This window comes from Diorhabda carinulata, chromosome 2 (genome assembly GCF_026250575.1).
Source record: "Diorhabda carinulata isolate Delta chromosome 2, icDioCari1.1, whole genome shotgun sequence".
NCBI lineage: Eukaryota > Metazoa > Arthropoda > Insecta > Coleoptera > Chrysomelidae > Diorhabda > Diorhabda carinulata.
The window spans coordinates 6,628,630-6,651,948 of record NC_079461.1 but is presented as its reverse complement, the minus strand read 5'-3'; the positions used below and the strand labels follow the sequence as shown (position 1 = coordinate 6,651,948).

The window sequence follows — 23,319 nt, the reverse complement described above, 5'->3', positions numbered from 1 at the left end:
CCAGTGTAGCCGTGGACTGTTTCTTTGGGCCGTCAAAATAGAGCAAAGGATTTTTGTGAAATTTCACATGAAATTTATTGAAACAAGTCGCGTCCACGTGTTTTTGAGTGTATTCAAGATGGTCGAGAATATGATGAAAATGATACGTTCGGGTCGTCCCGGGAATAAATCGGTAATCTTGTTCGATTTGACCGTCGCGAAGTATTCATGTGATTGCTCAATCTATAGGAATGAACTAAGAATGTGTGCGGCAAATTTTGAATGAACAAGAAGCCCGCAAAAATATTTGTATTGACAATTTGGTTGCGATTGAAAATGACTCTTGTTTATAATAAGAAAAGAACGTGTGACGAATCTTGGTTTTTACCTATGATTCTGAAACAAAGCGCCAATCCAATCAACGGAATAGTCAAACTTCACCAAGAGCAAAAAAAGGCGAAAATGAGCGAATCAAAATTCAAAGCAATGTTGTTTTTTTTGGTATCCATGGGGTTCCTAAAACTGTTGGCCAACATTATTATCTTCACGTTGTTACTAACTTCGTGAAAGAATAAGAAAAAACCAGCCGAATTGTGGAAGGAGAAGTAATCATTTGTTCATCAAGTCAGAATAAGAAAAATTTGAGTCCGTTGAAGCTGTGAAAGAAAAAGCCGCGCGCGTCCTTAAAGAACTGACAGAAAAAGACTTCCTGTACTATTCCAAACAATGGAAGATGTAGGGATAGAGGAGGAATATAATATATATTGAAGATGAAGAGAAATAAATATACATAATATCAAAATAAAATAATTTATATCGTATACGTGTGCAGAAGAACCGTCTGTGTTGTTTCTGTTTTCTCCATCTTTACTCAAGAAAAAAATAGTTTTCTTCATATGAACATTGAAACTAATCATCATTTTGAGGTCACAAATATCATGGAAGTTAAAAATAGATTCAATTCTTATTTCAATTCAATACTTTCAACAAATTATTCCAGCTATTGTCATAAATATAATAATATTTTCTTCTCATTTCCCCAAGGAGAAAAAAAAACACATTTTGTCTATTTAAATGGCTTCTCCCTAAAGGGCTAATCGTTTCGGGAAAAGTAATGATCTTGCAATCACTTACCTTGCTCAATTTTTCACCCTCATGATGTGGTAAAAGGGACCTTAGAGATTGAAACCCGTTATTGATGCTCTGCATACGTCTCCTTTCGTTACTGTTGGCGATTTCTCGCCTTATCCGCTTCTCCTGTTCCATAGTGGCCGTTGGGGGTTCACCACCCTTGTTTATCCTGCTGTAACAAACAGAAAAGGAACTTTCAGTTAAAAGGGATTTTAATTAACCTTCCATATAGTTGATTTCTACTGATTAAATCCGAAAGTTTGAATTTATTTTTACTGAAATTATGGAGTCTTATGGAGGAATGTGCTTTTTCGAGATTAGACAATTGGTTCTGTGAGTAAACGATTACTTCCGGTGTTAAGCAGAAATGTTTTCGGAAGGTACTTCCAAAAATACACCTCAATTGCACGAAAAAGGCGAAAACTCATTTCATGGATTATGATGTACGCTTGAATCGAATTAGATTCGAGAAGTACGAAAAATGAAAATGTCACAAATGTGGAATCAATGTTCAAGAGTTTATAAGAGCAACTAGGCTAGTAAATTACCCGACACATTACGAGACAACAGAACCGTCGAGGACATGACCAGCGAAGCAGAGACTTAGCGACCAGATAAAGTTATCAGCTAGCTATCATTGAAGTAGTAGTATCATTCAAAAACCGCATGGAAGGGCTGCTAACGCACATCTGGAGAACCTCTGCAAGTGCCAGAATCTGCGATATTACTTCAAAGTCGAGATCAACGCAACAAGATTGTTCTACTACTAAAGGTCGGCAGGTTTTATGCGGCAATGATGAGGGAGCAACAGCTATGTCCAAGGCAGTACAGAAGATTACAAAAAATTATACCACAACGTTTTTTGTGAACCATATATACTCCCTTCCAAAGATCCTTTCGATATTAAATCTAAAACATGTTTTATTTTTGTGCTTCCTTTGTACATCAGCCCTTAAACATTTATAGGTCGATTTCTTCTTCTTCTTGAATATCATGGTACGTTTCCAGCAAAGACAACTTGTTTCATATTTTGTCTAAAAATTAGTAGTGAAGAGTCGGTAAATTTCTAATCAATTTTGCTGGATAGTTTTTGGTAGTAAATTGCCAAAAAATTCTCAGATTAGTTTGCAATTAGTTGTTAATTAGGTGCAGAAAACATGGCACCGTTATTCTGGTCGACTTTACCAGATTCGCATGTTTTTTAAGTGTCTTTCATCTCATTTGAAAAGTTATTGCTATCGTAGATTCAGCAATAAAATAAAAACGCGAAAACAGGTCATTTTTTTGTTTTAAATGTGTTGGAATCCAATTTGGCCATTTAGTCATATCATTTTAAATATCCTCAAGGTCATTCAGCATTTGCTGCTCATGCATTTTCCTATAATTGCCTACTATGGAAAAACAAGAAATTTTTTAGAAAATCTTAGCAAGTGATTGGAGGTTTTGCGAGCAAAATCTATCAATAACAAATTCTATATGACCTTAAAGATATTTGAAATTACAGAAAGGCTGGAAGGAACGATTCCAAGATATTCCTCTCAAAAATATGGATAATTTCTTATTTCTATTTTTTGATAACTTCCATTTCAAAGGTATTTTGGAAATCTGATGAACAAAATTAATTCTATGGCTTAAGCAACTAATTGTAAACAAATTCTTCAGCAAGACTGATTTCATTTCGCACACTTTTCACAGCTAAATTTTTAGAGCTATAATCAAAGCTTGTGTGTTAGTGTCCCTAACACATTGAGAATTTTTGCTTCCCAAATAATTTTTCTTTCGAATGTTAACAGTAAGGAGATTAGCAATACTGCAAGCAATGTACTAGACCAGTTTTTTACTCCTTCCACCTCTTCAGGGCGAGTTTCAACTTCGTACATCATATCATTGTTAGTGTCATTAATGATGTGTTTTTTAATATCGTTACAAAAATAAAGCATCGTAATTTAGAGCAACGTTGTATAATAAAGTTGTTTTGTTAAGTTTGGTGACTCCGCGACAAAAAGTCAAAGCAGGAAAATTCTCACTTCGCTCAAGAGTACCTTAACTTCAAAAAAATGGAAGTGGGTTTTTGTAAGATCACCCCATCGCTTAACCAAATGATACTGAAACATAATGCAAACAATCGAAGAAAAAGATATGTTGGTTTTCTTGAAGGGATTCTCAACGGTCAAAAAACTTCAGTTCTCGTTTCTTTTCCTGAAATTGGACGTAATTTTACAGCCCTAGAGTGCAATTGAAATATCAGTTAAACACCATTCTAGTTGTAGACTTTTAGTGCTGTCACTAAGGGGATTACTCCGAAGGTGATATATCTTATGAAGCAACTATTTAACTCGTTGGAACTTGTTACCATGTTATATTCTATCAATCGTATATTTCTTATGGTTAGGGGTTTACATAAAGGAACAGTGTATATCATAATTACGTTGCATGAAAAGTCAAAGTGAAGGAACTGAAGGTCGAGATAATTTAGTTTATACTAAGAAGTACCCCTGGTTTCCCCCCACAAGAGACCATTTTGAAGACAATTCTGTACACTCTTTTTAAGAACGATCGTCAGAAAAAACTGAAACCTAAATTTTAAACTAATATTTGACGTGTTCTGTCTTCAAAACAATTGTATATTCATAATTGAAGTCCTTTTTATATCCTTACAAAGTTTGATGGAAATTTTGTCTATAATTACGTCCCATGACAGACAGTTTATAACTATATTATTCTATTTATGGATATACTTCCAATTAAACGCCTGATAGCGTGAGAAATTGGAAACTTCAAAATTTCCATAATTGAAGTGGGAAATCACCAAAATATTGCAGGTGTTCAGTTTCAATAAGTTCAGCCACTGTTCTTTTGATTTACGCATGAAATATTAAAAGCCAATCGATGCGTCACACTTGAAGAAACAAAAATATTATAGAAGGGATTATTGTGTACTATAATAAGGCTAGATTACTTATTAACTCTTAACGCACCGTGTGTATATATCCATTAGAATGATTTTTGCATATACTATATACATATATAAATTCTTCACCATTATTATAGTTCTTAAATTTACAATTGCAGAACCATCTATATGCCCGCGTCAATGACTGGTTTCAACAAGCTTCACACAATATTTCAACTTGATGCTTTGATCCATTTTATTATAGTAGATCTCCCAGGACCACTCATTCAATTTGTTTTCCACTTCCAATAATCAAGACAGTCAAGTCTCATGACATAGTTGGCCAAAAATATTGATAACCACGTCTTATAAATAAATCAGAGTATGGCAACATCTAAAACTTCTACAATACAATTATTTTATAATTTGTTTTCATCTACTCCTGGCGAAGAGTTCTGCGGAATGACCTGCGAAACCATCAACTATTTATATCCCCAATCTTTCCAAAACAGGCTATTGTCGGTGTTGCAGGTTTTCTGTACAGCGCTTTTTGGAATGCCTACTATGGCTGCTTTCAGTCTTCAACATTTCTGGAATAATCACCTCGTTTGGTCGATCACTGCGATGCTGGTCTTCGCAGGTCGTACGGACCTTTTTGAACTCTGCTATCCAATATTTTACTGTTAATAACGAAGGAGCAGTCCATGACAGCTGGGAACCAGCCAATGAGAATTCGCTCCCAAAGAGATGTGCAGAACGAGTCGAAAATGAGTCCTCGGGAAGACCACACCTTGTAGTCTTTACATCATGGAGCAGTCTCACCCAGACTAGAATCAAGTTTCAAGCAACTACCGCCATTTCTAGGTCAGGCCAGGTACTTAAGGGACCATCTTCTCCCTCCCTCCCTCTCTCCAAAACAGTTTTAGGATATCGGAGCATTATGATTATTCAACTACATAATGTCCTAGATTAAGGTATTTTTAACGGAGGGGTACGGACCTCTAATCCTACTTTTAACCAGCCACTGGAAGTCACGCATTATAGTTTACTGAAAAAGGAAACCGAACGTCAAAGTTCTATTGATCGGAATATAATTTTTGGGGTCGGGATTAATGACCCTCTTGGAACTTTGACCGAAAATATATATAGAGAGAGAGAGTTGTAACTTCGTATGGAATAGTAAATATTTGAAGGCGTTTCGAAATTGAAAATTTACTTGTTATATTTTCATTATATTATTTCCAGAACACTGGAAATATTTTTTATGGATACGTAATAATTTATAAGATTACCTTCCATTTGTAATCAAAGGAAATTGAAGATTAATAATCAAGAAAGTTGAAGTAGGTAACATCTGTCTTTAGTAAAGATAATTATAATAATGACAAACATCTGTGGCAACTTTGGTTATCAATTTCGATATTACACGCAGGAACAGATAATATTGAGATATTAAAGCAGGGTCGATAATTATTTTAAACCCAAAAAAAATGATGGGCTGCGCGAGCGCACAGGCACATTTAGAAAACATTTCGTGGATCTAGCGCATACTACCTGTGTCGAATAAGAAAGATCGTTCGACGAGCGCGCAAGAAAATTTGATCTGCCGAAGTGAGTTCTAGAAATTTGCAAACATACGAATTTTTTAATAATTTATCATTATCATTAAGACTAAACGAAAAACCATCATCAGCAACATCCAAGATTTTCCAAAATGAGCAAATGTTCAATATTATATAAGATATAATATTGATAGAAAATATTATTTTTTTTTCTAAGAATCTGTGTATCTTTGGTATTAGGTTCAAAATAATTGCGTATTTTGAATTTTCAGTATCAACTCTTTGAAAATCTGTTGTTAACTCTTTTATAATAAACATTTCAAACTAAATACAGTGATTGAAAATACCTTCTGTTTACCTGCAAATGTGCGCGATCTGTGATCAGGAAGGAGAAGGTGGTGAGTTTTTAAGGGCATTTAAAGCAGATTTGAAGAAACAAAATCCCTTATGATAGGGAAATTTTACACCGCATCACATGCTTTGGAAGGTTTGCTTGATGGGACAATTAATATACAGGGTCTTTCAAACGTTCAAAATCCATTAAAAATCACCAAACAATCACATGTCTATAACACATAGATTAATCGCAAATAAGGTTTAGCCAATCAAAGTTTGTGGAACGTTTAAGTTCTTCCCTATCGAGCGGTCGAGAGAGCCATAAAAGTATTTAGCTGCTGCTGATAATGATATGCGCCGAAAAACTTTCGAGTACGTTTTAGAAACAAAGGTAAGTACAAAAATGCGGCAGCAGCTGAATACTTTTATGGCTCTCTCGATAGGGAAGAACTTAAACGTTCCACAAGCTTTGATTGGCTAAACCTAATTGTTAAATTGCGATTAATCGATGTATGCGATTGTTTGGTAATTTTTAATCGATTTTTTTCGCTTAATGCAGTGATATAACTCGCATGCGAAGGTTTTGAAAGACCCTGTACAGAGTATGAGAGAAATATTTATGTATTTTTTTAAACAATTCTTCATTCCTTCATTCTTTTATAATACTTATCATGACTTTGGAAGTAAAGTTTTCTAATTCAAATTACATTTTACTCTACGCAAAAAATATATTTTGGTATATCTAAAATTAAAAAAAGGTTTTCGAGCTACAGGTCATGAAAACATGTATAGGTTAATGTTTAGAATGGATAATAAAATCCAAAATATATTAAGTTTAGGAAGTAGGTAGTTTAGTTCTCTCCGATTCTTGACATTATAAGAACACACATACTCTAATAGAAATAAAATAATCTTTCAATTGATAATGTATACAATTTTTTTTTTTCATAAATACACCGTTACCTAATCCATAATCCCAACAGAAGATATTAGAATATTCTTTGCAAAAATATCAATTTTGGTGGTAATGATCTCAGTTGAACACAATTTACATCTGTTTCTTCATTTTAATTGAATGTAAAAATTATTTAAATAAAATATATCGTATAGATTTATTGCCTGCGAAAATCTGGACCCAGGCCGCGGGTGAATGTCCAATAATTTTGATGGCAGTGACCAAATTGCGCCTACTAATAGAAAGCAGTGGACTGGCGACTCTAAGCGCGCTACTTAAATAACGAAGCCATCTGGTACAGAGAAGGCTCCAGGATGAATAGCCAAGTCAAGAATCGCAAAATTATATTCATACAAACCAAAGCGGAAAATTTTACCTGCCAATAGGTAAGATTATACGGTATCTTTAGCTAAATGATCCATTTCTTCGTGATTAATATATTTGCTTTAACTCAACTCTCCACTAAATTCCAATCTTTTGTTTATTTACGATAATTTTCACACAAAAACAAAAAGTTGACTGCGCCTATGTTGTTTTTAAAAATTATCTTGACCCCGAACACTACAGCTGATAGATAAGACCGGTTGGTTGAGTTATATAATGTTCCCTATTAATAGATTCATATTCGGTAAATGAATATATATATATATATATATTTAACCTCATTAATAAATCGGTATTCTTTACGCTACGAAATTAAGTATTATCACATTTTGAATCTTGAATTTTTTACATATATTACATTTTTTTTTAATATACGTAGTACCTCCATTGAACGTAGATAATTTACATTGGAACAATGTTTCTGAAGCTAGATGTTCACTTGATGTGGTACATTCAGATAAATTGTATACCAAATATTTAATTTGGGATTCAATTGATCAAATTCTAGTGCATAGAGTTACTGCCATTTGGTTTATAGTATTAAAAAATAAGTTACAGATTACTAATTTCACTCTCTTGCATTGATCGTAATTTTCTACAGAAAATTTGTAATTTTGTCGTACAAATTTAGTAACACTCTGTACATTGACTCATTTCTTCGCCGTTCATTAATATCTCAATGGGGCTTTCAAACTTACTGCTGCTTTCCGCAGTCTTGCCCATTTATACCATTGTAAACATTTCTTAGTGGATCTCGAACAGATTGCTGACGGTTTCTTTGTGAAGTACAAGAAAGCCCTTTCTCAGCTATTAAAGGGTCGGAGTTAAATGAAAGAAATGACGTTGAGCCTCTTAAAATGATATTAAAAATTGGCCTTCCCGGTTTCTTTCAATCAATAATCAATACGTACATAATTTCTATTTCTTTTTGTGTCTTTAGAAACTTTCTCTTTCAATAGAACATTAGTTTTTGAATACTACTGTAGTCAAGCGTGAAGGTGCGTACTGACCTGCGCACAGATATTCGTACGTTCAAAAAAAAGAAGCGCATAAACCCCGTTCGCGAAAATCCGATCGAGTTGTTCGTATAACTTCTATCTAGTTTATTGAGAAATGTTAGTTTAATTTGTGAACAGTTTTTGAAATTTATTTATATGAAATATATTTAATTTTTTCCTTTCGCCTTTTCTGCTTTGAAAGATCTCAAAAGACTATTTTCTGCTCCGCCTAAAATGATTTATTTTTTAATCATAGGCAATGCTATTCCAAGCATCCACTTTTTGTTTCTTAGAAATGTGGTGGGTGTTTATCATCCCACAATATGGGATTTTATTAGTATTCAAAGTTAAGTTGTAATACTAGATAGCATTTTAACTGGTTGCTTGAACCAACACGTCCAAAGTGAGTGCGTAAGTCCTTAAGGCGGCCATAGAATATATGATTTGGTAGGGTCGGCAAATAGTCTGACCAAATCGTGTTTTGCTTACAGACATCACGACCATCACACGAAGTAGTCAGTCTAATTCGTGACCATATGTCTACTATATCTCAATTCGTGGTCACAACAACACAAAGCCACAATAGATCATCAGTTCTACGCATTAACCAATCTATTATGAACAAAAATTGGGAATTAACCTCAAAAAACCAACTACAATCCGCCCGACAGCACTACACGGTCGGTCGGGCGATCAGATGGAATTGCCAACTGCTAAGACTCGACAAGACTACACACGACCTGATATTACAGCTGATCCGATCAACTTATCCTTTCACCTCGACCAAATCATGTGGAATGTCGCGGATAGCAATAGGATAGCCTGTGCAGAGACAGACCAATAGGAGCTGGCGATTTCCAGTGCACCTTGTCTCTCTACCATCGTTATCAAGGCGTCTGACCAGACCAGACGTGGTACGTTTATATGTGTCATTAAGCGGCTCAAAGATGCTGTTCCCTCGGCCACCTTTTGAGCTGTCTTTCGTATGTGGAGCCAGAAAGACATCTTCATATTCAATTTAATACTTTACTTCGCATCTAGACCCGATTTCGTCTGTTCCGATTTCAATGTACAGTTTTGTCTGTATTCGTTTCCTTGTAAGAAACATCAACTCAGTTTTTTCCGTAGCGATTTAAAGTTCCGTGATCTGTCAACCAACCTTCTACATGTCTCATTGTCTGGTTCAATTAGAGCTGCGCTAATTCTGCAGATTATTCGGTAATAACAACTATGACATCCAGTCTAAGCAGACTATCATATAGACTATTCCATAGGTCCAGTATAGATCATTGAGTGACCCTCGCGGTAATTTGTCTAGTCACCTGTCCTTCTGACATCTCGTAGATTATTCGCCTGTTTGTCAGATAACCTTCTACCAAAATGGAGGACAAATAGTCTGGGTTAGGGGAATATATGTTTAGTTATAATGTAAATGAAGTCACTGGAAATGTGTTCTGGATTCTGGATTTTCGAAGGTACCAGTGTTTTATACTAAATGTATTTGAGTCAAACGAAAAAGAATTATACCGAGCCTTAACTTCAACGGGTACTGGAAACAGCTATGACCACTTTGCATGTAATCATCCAGAAAAATTAAAATCGTGTGTTGAATTTCGTTTTCCAGATTCTATTTACCTACACTAAACACAACATTGCATAGTCGAAAAAAAATCAACAATAGTCGCAATAAAACAGAAAATAATCAAATCTAGAAACTAACACATAACTTCACAAAATGGCGGCCACTTTAAAATGGGCGTAAACTGATTTTGACAATTCATTAGATTTCCCAACTATTATATTTGTGGGGTATTTAACTTGGTTCTTCAAGGACAGTACGTAAGCGATGCTTTCGAAAATATTTCGAAAAATCTCCAAAGAAATAAAAACGAATTTTCCAATCTTCGTAATAATGTGCAAAACAATTTCATTCCAATATCAAATAAAAAGTACTGTCCAATGATAATAATCATAATAATATAAATGAAGTATCCATTCTCTTGTGGAAAATGATCCCCTTTGCTATTACTATAATACGATAATATTTCTAATAAATATATTATTTATTCCACTTAATAGGGTAACATTGATTATGGTTCAATTTTATAGATAAAATCGAATCAACTATATATTTATAATTTATTGAAGTTTATCGTAATTGATTGAGCCGGAAACGACTACAATAAAAGAAAATAATCGTCGAGGGTGGTCTGAAATAAGTGAACCCTCTTTATACGTAGTAAAGAGATGTTTTGTTAACTAAACTTCAAAGAAGTTTATTTTTTATTCGGCTCAGAGCGTGGAGAAAATACTTTACGCTATTTTATTTTTTTTGAGAAAATTGATTTACTTTAAACAGTGATTAGAAAAAATTAATAGAACCAGCGTTTATAGACTACACAGAAATCTAACAAAAATAATGAGAATAGTGAAGATGATATTAACAAATAACAAAATGATATGGACAGTTAACAGTAGTCTACAACAAGGTGATCCGTTATCCACTGTATTATTTAATGTGGTTTTGGAAATTTATAGACGCTTTTGTGAAAAACTTGAAAAAAATCTTTGAAAAAAAGATTTCGAATATCTATCTATCGGGGAATGGAATTATGGTCAAACTATAATGATGTAATGGAAATAAATTCAAAGGAAGTATTTGTCAACGAGGTATTGAATGTGATTGATGTGGAATTGTGGCAATAAAATACAAAAGTACAATATTTTTAATATTTATTACAAAATTTCGAATATCTATGTATCGGGAACTGAAAATATGGTCAAAATATAATCTAATAGAAATAAATTCAAAGGAAGTCTTTGTCAACGAGGTATTGAATGTGATTGTTGTGGGATGGTGGAAATAAAATACAAAAGTACAGTTTTTTTAATACTTTTTCCAATATTTCGAATATCTTTGTATCGGCGACTGAAAATATGGTCAAAGTATAATGTAATAGAAATAAATTCAAAGGAAGTCATTGTCAACGTGGTATTGAATGTGATTGTTGTGGGATTGTGGCAATAACATACATAAGTACAGTCTTTTCAATATTTATTACGATGTTTCGAATATCTATGTATCGGCGACTGAAAATATGGTCAAAATATAATCTAATAGAAATAAATTCAAAGAAGTCCTTGTTAACGCGTTACTGAATGTGACTGTTGTGGAATTGTAGCAATAACATACATGAGTACAGTTTTTTTAATACTTTTTTCAATATTTCGAATATCTATGTATCGGCGACTGAAAATATGATCAAAGTATATTGTACCATCCCTCAACAATCATCATATACGTGTATAAACTTCACATGAATGTGAAGAAAGTTTTAGAGCGTCTCTACTTGCCGCTTATCAAGAAATGAATTGTTAATGTGTGTTCATTTCAAGTAGAATAATCGTAGTACGACTGTGCGAAGCAGCTTTATATATATTTCGAATCCAATATATTCACAAAATCAGAGGAGTGAACACGAAATTTTGATTAATGTTGTCCGAAAAATTGTTAGGTAATAAATACCCTGTTACCGTTGATGACTTGGAGAAAAATTAGAAGGAGAATTAAGAGTTAAAGAATAGCTAAACGAACACCAAAGTTTTTAAGCGAGACTTGCAAAGAAGAACTAAAATAATTGAAGAAGCTTCATAAAGGAATTAGAACATAGAGAAATATAAATTTGAATGAAAAATCTTGTACCAGTATTTTATGAGATATATATGTACCCCATAAACTAGAGTTTGCTATAAATAGATTTAAAAATATTTTTCCGAAAAGACTATCATCTAAAGAATCGTGAATTCAAAATGTTTCACCAATATTTCAATGAAACCACGACAGGAAAACATATTCATCGTCGTTATTCCGTGGGAAACTCTTCCTTTTATTTTGAAAATCATTTGTTGACTACAACAGATTGCATTAGGCAAAACCCCGACTATCGATGTTGACATTCTCTTTTCTCTCTCGCAATATATTATTCAATGAAACCAGTTAGTTTACTGCTATCTTTATCAGGATTTATTGTACACATAACTCGATACAATGCAAAAACAATAACAGCTGATAGATAAACCTACATTTTTTTTATAGTATATATTATGAATTCCACGAATTATGCTGTTTTGTACATATGTACTTGAAGTGGATAATGACATCGTCGGATAACAACTGATTATATAAATATATGTATAAACAAAAAAAAACACACGTCGCCCAGTTACAGCCTCAGAGAAAAAACTAATTTGAAATAAAGAAGTTAATATATCATTGCCTTAAAATAAGAAAATTAAGTACATTAAATAACCTATGTGTTGAGACCCACAGTGACTAGGTCGGCTTTTCCGAATATTTCGCGTCTACAAAGTAAACAAACCAATAAAAAGGCTTTCCTAGAAATTGATTGTATAAACAATATAAAACTCTGCTGTACATGCAACCATGTAAAAAACAATATCTTAACCGAACAGGAACGGCTTGACGATCCACGTCGTGGACGAGTTCGTATCAGTAACTGAAATAATTGCAAGAGGGTAGCGGGGGTACAAAAGAGGCTTAGTTGTGTTTGTAAAACACGCACGTCGTCACTCGCTGCCTCGGTTGTTCGACGATTGGTTAGGTTATATCGAAAATATGATCTGAGTATTCGGAAACTAGCCCGGACCACGTTCGGTGTTGTGAGTGGGTAAAGTAAACCGTTTGTAACTGCTCAATAATAATTATTAAACATCTACTATTCAACTGAATAAATATGGAAGAATGAACGCTTAAAAAGTAATAAAACTCAAAAGTTGTAGATCATGTTTAAATTTTGAAATTTTCATCGACGATCGGAAACTGTAATCAAAATCTGGTTCTATTTGTAACCAAGGCTGCCATGGCGAAATAAAGTTGTATTCATAACAATATTAACTTATTCAAATGAACGATAAAATACTACTTCATTATTTGCTGTTTGATCGAAAGATTTCTCACAACAGGAATGCTTCATTTAAGAAGAAAGATACTAAATGAAACTGATGCAGGTACTTTAGTTGCTTTAAATCCAAAAGAAGCAAATCTTAAAATGACGTTCCGTTTTCCCAAAACTGTTGAAGATTTATGGAAGAACTTCTAGGTTGCCCAGCTCATTCTACATAAAGGAATATTGAGTGGCTGATTAATTAGTTATGTGGAATATGGTTTGGGAGAATGAGTGTTACATGTTGTCCTGCTGGAACCCCAGACCTTACAGTAACTGATTTATTTGTATGGTGAAGGTTATGAAAAAATAGTTTTCAAGTACACAATCCGAATAATAATAAAATATTATAAAAAAGTTTAGTTTGTGCATTTCTATCAATAACTAGAAAACAAGTACGTGCAGGCAGTTTTTGAACAATAGGGTCCTCGCATACTTTTTTTTATATCTTACTACGTTTAGTATATCGTTCTTAATCAAACACTATTTTTTAATTTTCTTTAAACCATATATTAGTTCATAAGATAATAAATGAATTTAAATACCCAAATAACGCGCCAAAACGCGTTTGTTGTCACATGACTGTGACGTAGAAAGTAAGTAAACAAACTGAAGTGAGATTAGAAGTAAATAGAGAGTTTTCGTGCAAATTCCTCGAGAGGAAAAGCCTGACGGCCCAGTATATGTTTGTGAAGATTGTGATTGGTATTTAACAATTGTTATTTTTTACTGAAGCTTGAAACAGATTTGGAAAATTATATGATGTGAAAACTAACACAACGCAAAAAAATTCAACAACAGAATGGCGTTTGAAAGGCGACACATGACGACCACGTTTCAGTATTTACTTACTTTCTACGTCATAACCACAGTAACCAATAGAAACATGTTTTTTGTCACGTGTTCTTATTCAAATTATCATCAATTTATATTTGCGATTTATAATATTTTAAGTTGTAATATAATAAAATTCAATCTAAATTCATAATTAAAAAATGATATATAAATTTTTAAATTTGTTAAATACTTAAATTACCCACCACTGCAAGAACCCTATTCTGAAAACGTATTATTGAAAAAATGGGAAAGGGATTAACATATAATCTGAGGGTTTAACCTTTATTTTTTTAATTATCTCTAATAAGTATCAAGCCAAGATGATTTTTTCATAATAAAAATTGAAAATTATAGTTTTCTATTTTCTAAATTTGGTACATGGACCTATATGATGTTAATTCTTAATAACTTTTCCCAAAATTTAATGATTGCATACTTTACATAAAAATAAGTTATTCAGAAAATTTCCGAGACATACTTGATTTTTCGAAATATACTTAATCTAGAAACTAGTCTCTTGTTAACAAAGCTTACAAATTTTAAATTTTAAATAGATCATTTTTTTTATCTCGTACAAAATAGAACTCCGGTTCCAAAATAATTTGGAAGTGAGAATTTTTGAGATAAATAACCTCTACCAACTGAGGTGACGTTGTGCAAGGCATACAATTCGATTTACCTTGTACATATGTAAATTTAAATCGTCACCGACGATGACAAGACAACCTTTGCATTTGCCAACTTTATATAGAAGACATATGGTATCATAAAAGTGAATGAACTTTCATGATGTTGCAATGTAATGCATTTAATTTAACTTCGTCAAATATAATTGTGATTAATGTTTAATTTACAGTTACTCTGATTTCATACTATTAAATATAAATGCCGACAATTTACAAAAGAACGTGTTCAAAATGAAAATACACGTTATGAGATATTATTAGCACACAGTATCACGAGGTCGCGTGCTGTCACGGCAGCGCACGTTCACAAATCTTGTCACGTATATTGCGAGAGCATAGGATTTGTTACTGAAATCGCACATTATGTTTTAAATATTTTTGTATTAATTGTTAACATTATCCATCTTTAAATAGAAGGCAAAACCAACATGAAGCACAACACCTCACATTGTTGTCCTGTTGAATGTTAATTTTGATTTATGTGATGTCTGAGCACGCGATTCCAATTACGCAACCTTTTTAACCCTTCCAAATAATAGTTACCATCTTTATCCTCAAAATAGGAGTGTTTACGTATGGGATATCGTCCTCTTCTGATGAAATTTTCTCTTCTGCAAGTGAAACTTTGAGGTTAGGGAACAGGGAAGAGTCGCTGGAAGCCAGATCAGTAAATTCGGTGGGTGATCAACCAATTCGATGTGCAATTAGTGGATTTTAGACATGGCGATATCAGAATTGTGAGTAAGTCCTGATTGGATAGCAAATACGGTTACTTTTTTTCAAGTTAGAACCGTCTTTGATTTTCTCGGAGCAGGTTTGTTATTACAATCCACTGTCTTGACTGTTTTTCGTTTCAGCATGTAGTGGTGGATCCAGTTTCAAATACAGTTATGATTGACTAAAAAAATCCAACTTGATTTGCTTAACTCGTGTCAATAAGGCCTTAAAAATGTTCATTAGACTGCGCTTTTGGTCCAAAGTAAGCAAATGCAGTAGAGCTGTTAAATTTTCCAGACAAACCTCGTAAATTGTTTAAATTTAGAAGCAATAGTGTGTACGAATATATTACTATTAGCATGCCCAATGTGTGCAGCCATTTGATAAAGAATTCTATATATCGTGAATATAAATAAACATTTATTTTTATTCATAAGTACTGAAAATTTACTCTTTACCTTTCTACAACAAAACGAACGTTCATTTTCTGAAGTGACCCCATTCCATTCTAGTAAAACATAAATTGTTTTTATTTCATCTTTTTAAAAGCGGAAGTTGCTAAAATTACATCTCAAGTTCAACGTCGTTTGAAGCTTCTGGCACGTTTATTTCCTAACCCCACATTTTGTAGCCCGCTCAGAAAACACGAGGCAATAAATATTTGTCATTTTATTATGTACATAACAAATTTTCTATTGGTGACACGATGAAAATTGCATATAAGGCAACGTTAGTGAGTTGGATGAGGAAACAAAAAAATGTGTCTTTTTTGATATTGCAAGCGATTTTTTAAGGTTAAAGTAAGAACAGTCGTTAGTTTACGAGAATTTTTTGATTGTTTAGAGCTTACAGTATTTAGTATCGCTGGTTGATGAGGCACTCAACAATAACTGCATGAGAAAAAAATAGTTTCTCGTAGGACTGGTGCACATACGCTTTACGATTTCCAAAAGTGAAAAAACAAATGTCTGCTTTGAAAGTTACGCTATTTCCTTTCGTAGTACAGGATTAGTGACAGCAATTAAGATTGAAAATCATTGTAGAGTTACAACAAGAAAAATGTTTACAAGGAGTTATTGAGTCCGTCAACATTCGCTGGTTAATGTTGCATCGACACACACTGCACTGAGACAGTTGATTTTTACGTAAAAATAATGTCATTAACTTAACCTGATTTAGCTATGTGTGATTGTTTAAGCAAAACTAACATCACGTGGTCAACATTTCACGATGCAGGATGAGATAGAAGGTCATTTAACAGATTTTTAAAGAACACTCCAGAAGATGATCGGTTTCGAGCTTTTTAGTTGAAGAATCTTTGGTTACAAAAATTCATTTATGCGATTGTGATTTTTTGACATAAATCAAATCAATTTCCTATTTATTATCTCGAACTAAGTAAAGTATTGTATTATTGTTATTTACAATACTAACGAAAACAATTGTCTCCGGGAAATTGGAAAATATTTGAGACTCGTTCAGGTAAAAGCGATTAGATCTATGTATATACCTAGAACTCCTGAAATCTTTGATGGGTCAACAATGTGACTAGCGATAAGAAACATCTTTTCAGAAAGTCTTAAAATTGCAATGAATCGCCTCGGAGTAGCTTCAAATTTCGAAATAAGAAAAGCCATTGAATCTATCGCAGAAAAGCATTTGGATCTATTTCCGGCATGCTATGCTAAATCGGGTCCCTTTCAAAGCAGATCTTTTTCTAACCTTTCAAGGAAATCTCAGTAGACCCGTTGACACAAGAACTTTTGGTTGGGAGTCAGATTTTTTCGCACCAACTTCGCAGAATTTTTCTAACCGTTTCTTTATCGGCGTTTACAGCCTCGACAGTCATCCGATTGCTCATTCGACGATCTGCACGCATAATTTGGTTGATTTTGGTTACTGTTACCGGAGTTGAAACAGTCATAGGGCGACCTGGGCGCTGGTCATCTTCAGTGCTCTATAGGCACTCACTAAAGCGCTTACATCTTCAAAAACACGCGCACGATATAGAGAATTGTCCACTTAGGCCTCTTGCAACAATTTATAGCACTCAGTCGGAGTTTTTTGGAGGTTAAATCCCAGGCTTCATAATTTAGCTATTACCTATTTGACTATTGCGACAACTTCGCTATTATTCTCTGAAGCTGGAGCTACTATCTATCACCCAGGAGAGAAACCGCTTAATGGGCACCAGGTTGTCAAAATTATTATTTTTAAATTTTGTGTTAAGCAAATAAAAACATACTAAAATGAAATAATGATTATTCTTAAAAAATATATTTAGTGTATCATTCCTACTAAAAAAACATCGAACTTGATGTTCCTAACATCGATATTTTAGTTTTTAAAATATCGATGTTATAACATCGATTTTTTTATGAGCGATGTTGCATCCTTAATCGAGACTTTCCAAACAATAACAAAATCACAAAAGTATTATATTTAGATGTATTGAATATTTTTTAACGATCTACCCTATTTACGGTACTAATTTTGTTGAATGGAAGCTTTTTTCATTAAATTAGAATAAAAAAATCGTCGGGTGAGGGTATGAATATAACAGCTCGATAATAAAATTTACGACACGTTCCTGCGTATTAATCATTCAAATTGAAATATATGAAACACTCATAAAACAAATATGATGACCCTCGTAACGTCAACTAAAGTAATAAAACAGGTTCCCTTGGAAAATGTGAACCCATAGGAAGTCGAATTGAATAAGTGGAATGGAACAATAGAGATATCTCCGCTACAACAGAGATTCATCTTACGAGGAAACTGATAATCTTTTTGTGATGCACAACAAGCTATACAGGGGCGAACTTAAATTAGTAAATGACCCGCAAAGTATAAACATTCAATAGTTTACTACTAAACTACAAATTAACGTTAAGTAAAAATGGACTAAATAAAGTCAGGAAGAGGGATTTTTTTAAAGGAAACTAACAATAATACATTGATTTGGATATTTCAGTTACACTCAACCTGCGAGTCCTGGCCACAATTCGCGGGATCCTTTTATAATACTATTCATTCAGGCATACATGCTCCTCCATTCCCCCTTCCGCCAACCTTTGTATGAATGGAAATTTATTGTACTTTTTCTTTCGAAAGGCAACAACGTTTATCTCTTGTGTGCTGTTAGACACAACAAAGCCCACTTGATGAATTGTTCCTCTTGCGAAATAAAAGAATAAGCAAATGGGTAGAATAGCAATCAGCTCTTTTGGTTACATGTTGTCGTTTATTCTACAATTTGAAAAATTACACATCTAAGCAGTTCGGAGCTTCAGTGGCTCATACAGGTTTTTTTAAAGAAGGAAACTGCGTTTACTTTTGCTACAAAGGGGGTTCCGGGACTTGATCCGAAAAATTCTTCAGTGATGAGACGAAGTGAAAATAATGCCGTGACATAAAAAATTCTCTCGTTTTTGAGTTTACTACTATCTGAAGGACGGGAGCGGAACTTGTCCAATGGTTAACAATCCGTAACTATTACAGGGACATTCTGTACAATCTAAAGATAGCAGAAATGAATTTTTCAATCGATTTTTTAACAAATAGGTAGTCTTTCTTTAACTCGATGAAATTTATGGTTTAGGAGATATGTGAATTTTTAAATCGTTGTACATGTCAACGAAACCATTCGCCATAAAGAGACATTCTGAAAAAAATTATCATGAATTGTAATTATTTATTGAAAATTCTTTCAGGAGGTATATTAGCGAGTAAAGTACATGAGAAAATTTGTGATGTGAAACAAAATTTTTTCAAACCTTTTTTTTAAATGCACCAAAAATGTACCACTTTTTATAACCTTTCAAGGAAATCTGAACAGATCCTTTGACGCAAGAGCTTTTGGTCAGGAGTCAGATTTTTTGGCTCCAACTTCGCACAGACTTTTGTCATGTGTAATTCCTCTTATAAAATTTTTCTGGCCGTTCTTTATCAGCGTTTACAACCTCGGCAATCATCCGGATGCTCATTCGACGATCTGCACGCATAATTTGGTTGATTTTGGTCACTGTTTCCGGAGTTGAAACAGTCACAGGGCGACCTGGGCGCTTACACCACTCAAAAACACGCGCACGAGATAGATATTTGTCCCCATAGGCCTCTTGTAACAATTTATAGCACTCAGTCGGAGTTGAAATTTGAAATTGATACACTTTTTTCGTTACACATGGTTTTCGGCACGTTCGTTTCAAACAACTACTGCACAAATACTATAATTGTGACGGAAACGTGTTTTGGGACGATCTAGGTACCCAACGTATTACTCGTTTTTAATCCAACCTGTCTAGAGCGCCCTCTAGGCACGCAGTCTCATTATTTAATAGCCAGATCTGGTAGCCATCAAATGAGACAATTGATATGTAAAGTGAATTTGGAAACTACGGAATAAAATTTAAAACTCCCATAATTTATAGGTTTTTAAATGAATTTTAGTTGAAAAATTGAAAAAATAGGCGTTTAGCAATCAAATTAGAAAATAATCCTTGACGTAAGAATAAAGAATAAAATCGTGCGGTGCTTTCTACGGCATTTTTAAACTAACTTTGCGTTTTGTTACCAATAGATCTGATTCCCAGCCTGAAAGATTTTTTGATTTATCGTCATCGTCATATGACTCCCAGTGGATCAAAGGGCACCTATCGGTGTTTCAGCAGCTATGATAGAACGAGGAGGTTTGCTATCCTCATGCATCGCTTAGTGGGTTTTGTTGACGAGGGTTTTACATTTCCTTTTATTCTGTCGCCTCTCCACATATTAAGTTTACGATCTATCCACAACGACCACATCTTTGCCTCACTCTCTTTTTTATTTTGATTGGCTGGAATAATTGTCATTCGTTCTGTATACTAACTATACTGTTAACAAGTCAAATGCTTTTTCAAAGTCTACGAAATAACCATATATCTTCGTTTTGTTCTTTTGTTTGTTCCTCATTGACTCATTGACGCAATTTGGTCAATGAGTTACCACAACCGAATCCAGCTCAGTATATGCATAATTTGTCTGTTTGGGGTTTTCTTATTATCTCCAGAATTATCCTAGCCATGATCTTATTCACCACGTTCAGTAACTTGATGGGTTATCAGTCTCCACAATTGAACAAGTTCCCTTTTTTTGGTAGTTTGATAATTGTTCCTTCCTTCAAATCTTTTGGGATTCTCTCAACATTACCTGTATTCCGGGACACATCGGAGTGAAGGGAAATGAAACAGCTGATAAACTCGCTTAAGCGAAGGTTGATATAAAAGCATTGGAAAAGAAGGTAGATAGGAACAAAACTAGATATTAGGACAACCTACAAGGGCTGAGACAGACGAAGACTCTTATGAGAAACTATAACCAGAGTAGATCTGCTGAATGTATCAACCTAAGTAAGAACAATCTACGAATACGAACGGGAGTTCTATCGGGGCACTGTCGCATCAACAAACTGGACTTAGCAAATAATGCGGTGTGCAAATTTTGTTGCATTGAAGACAAAACCTCTATCCACGTTCTCTCGAAGTGTGAAATGCTATGTAACTCCAGAGCACTACACCTGGGAGCGTATGTAATATAAGACGAAGATGTTGGGCATCTACAGCCATCCTGGACTTTCTAAGAGCAGTGGTATTAATAGATCAGCTGGGTTCCCCAATATAGCAGCAAAAAAGGGGTCCTTTGGGTCGCAATATATATGATACCCCAATATGTACGTACATACATACATGTGACTGTACTAATTCTGCTGGCATACCGTCATTACCTTTTCCTTTATTCAGAGAAGTTATTTGTTGCATCGTAAGTGCTTTTTTCATGATATAATTTTTTCTCTAATATCGTGATACTCATACTATTCGGTTAAGTACACAAGAAAGGGGCGCCATCTCTGCGATTATATCTATTCAGAAAGGTTTTCAAGAAAATTAACTTGAAATGATAGTATCAAACGATAATTGACGGTTTGTTTATTATTATTCCCTTTTAGACTGGAATTTTTCTTATGGAACGTCAAAACTTATCGAATAACCACGTAGATTTTAGTGTGCAGGTGGCTGAGAAAAACAGCAGCCAAAAAAGATTCCATTTCGTTTAAAATAATTATTAGCAATTCCCCACACAATAAATTTTTTCAAGACAACAAATCACAGATCAGGTTTCAATTTCAATTTTATCAACACAATGAAAAGTAATGGAATAAAACGTTCGTATTTGTCCGTGACCTCCGAGCAACCTCTTCGATTTGCATATGATTCCCTACCCGAACCGATTCTGATTATACGAGTTCCCTTGGCCTTTTTTCTTTCCTTCTACAACGAGTTGGTAACACCTGTCCTTTTTCTTTGTACCTTCCATCATTAGATATATATTTCTTTCCTTCCACCGGGTATTAGGTTACCCTGCTGTAAACCTGTACGAAACGGAAGTTGAAAAAAAAAAACGGAGGGTCATCCGTTAAGAAAACTACGAGGGGCGTGCTACTATTACAAAGTAGCTTCATTATTGAAAAATGATTTTAATTAGTTAACAATATGTTACAATAATAACAAAATTTCACTTTTTAAAATTTTCCCATGGTACTTTAATGTAATGATGATGCTTATTTACGGATTTAGCATAGTATTAATATTAAAACTTCTTAAAAGGAGTATCAATTGTTTTCGAGAGATCTTCTGGAACTTTTTTTACAGTGTATCAATCCGTATTTTCTTTTTCCTTATTTCCGCTATAGAGTGGCATGGTTATTTACCTTGTGTACCATCTTTCTCCACATTTTTGTCTCTCACTATTTCCTTCCAATTCGCTGCTATCAATACAATACTTTCAAGTCTTGGTATATTTGGATTTCTCATCTGGATTTCGGTCTATCTTCTATTGGTCCTTATTTTATGATTCTTTTTAACAAACCCGAGTCTTCTTTTATTTTTATATATCCAAACCATCTTAGTCTCTGCGCTTTTAATACGATCTCTCCTTCTATCTGGTTCTTCATTTTGTAGTTCATAGTTTTTACAGGAAAACCGCAAAAAAACTGCAGCATCAACGATAGCATTAACGGAAAAAGCAACATCTCGATTTATATTTCTCTTTCGACCTCTTATCTTTTTTGTGACCGTATACCACAAAAGTTAGAAGTCAAAAAAACCAAATCGACTTTGAAATCCATACCGTTCATAAACAAAGAACGGCTCAAAAGATTCACTGAGCAACTGACGAGTGATGAAACATTGAAACTCCATTAATAGCGATTGTCAATTTAATTGATCGTCTCGGATGCACATTGGGTCACGCATGTCTGCTTTTTGTTATAAATGGAAACAAATAATAGAGAAAGGAAGTTTATAATACTAGTTAAGGGCTAAATCGATAAAATCTTAGGATTATTCCGACTGCAAGCTGCGGTTTCATTTCATTAATGCCCTGATAAAATGATAAAATTGGCAACTCGGCTAGATAAAAATCAAAATTAATATTCATGAACTGGAATATTTAATTTAAAAGTGTACTGGTCATAATTTTTTTACTAATACTTAGTTAAAAAAATGTTAAAATAATTGTGACTAAACGTCTTCTTCTAATGATTTAAAGTGTTTTAAAATCTATGACGATTATTCAAAAAAATCTACTATAACCTCAAAACTAATCGATACGTTTTTACTACAAACGCAATTCACATCAACTTGTGTGAATTAACACTGTTCTCGAAAACAAAAATTGTGTCTGTCGAACATATAGAGTAACACAGATCAGCTGACTAGAAGTACTCTAAATGTGTCGGGTTGTAATGGTTCAACGAACAGTGGCGGTGGCGGTGTAAACTTCGACCGTATATACAACAACGAGCGTGTACTGAAGGAACGCGAGAAGCGCCCTCTATA

The 23,319-nt window shown here is 33.9% G+C and overlaps 1 protein-coding gene across 1 annotated transcript in view; it reads right to left on the bottom strand.

Moving 5' to 3' along the window:
* Positions 1-23,319, bottom strand: part of LOC130903457 (transcription factor AP-4) — a 180,174-nt gene that overhangs the window by 135,196 nt on the left and 21,659 nt on the right. The window contains exon 2 of the mRNA XM_057815561.1: positions 1,114-1,282. Coding sequence (XP_057671544.1) covers positions 1,114-1,282 — 169 coding nt within the window. The remainder of the gene's footprint in view (positions 1-1,113; positions 1,283-23,319) is intronic.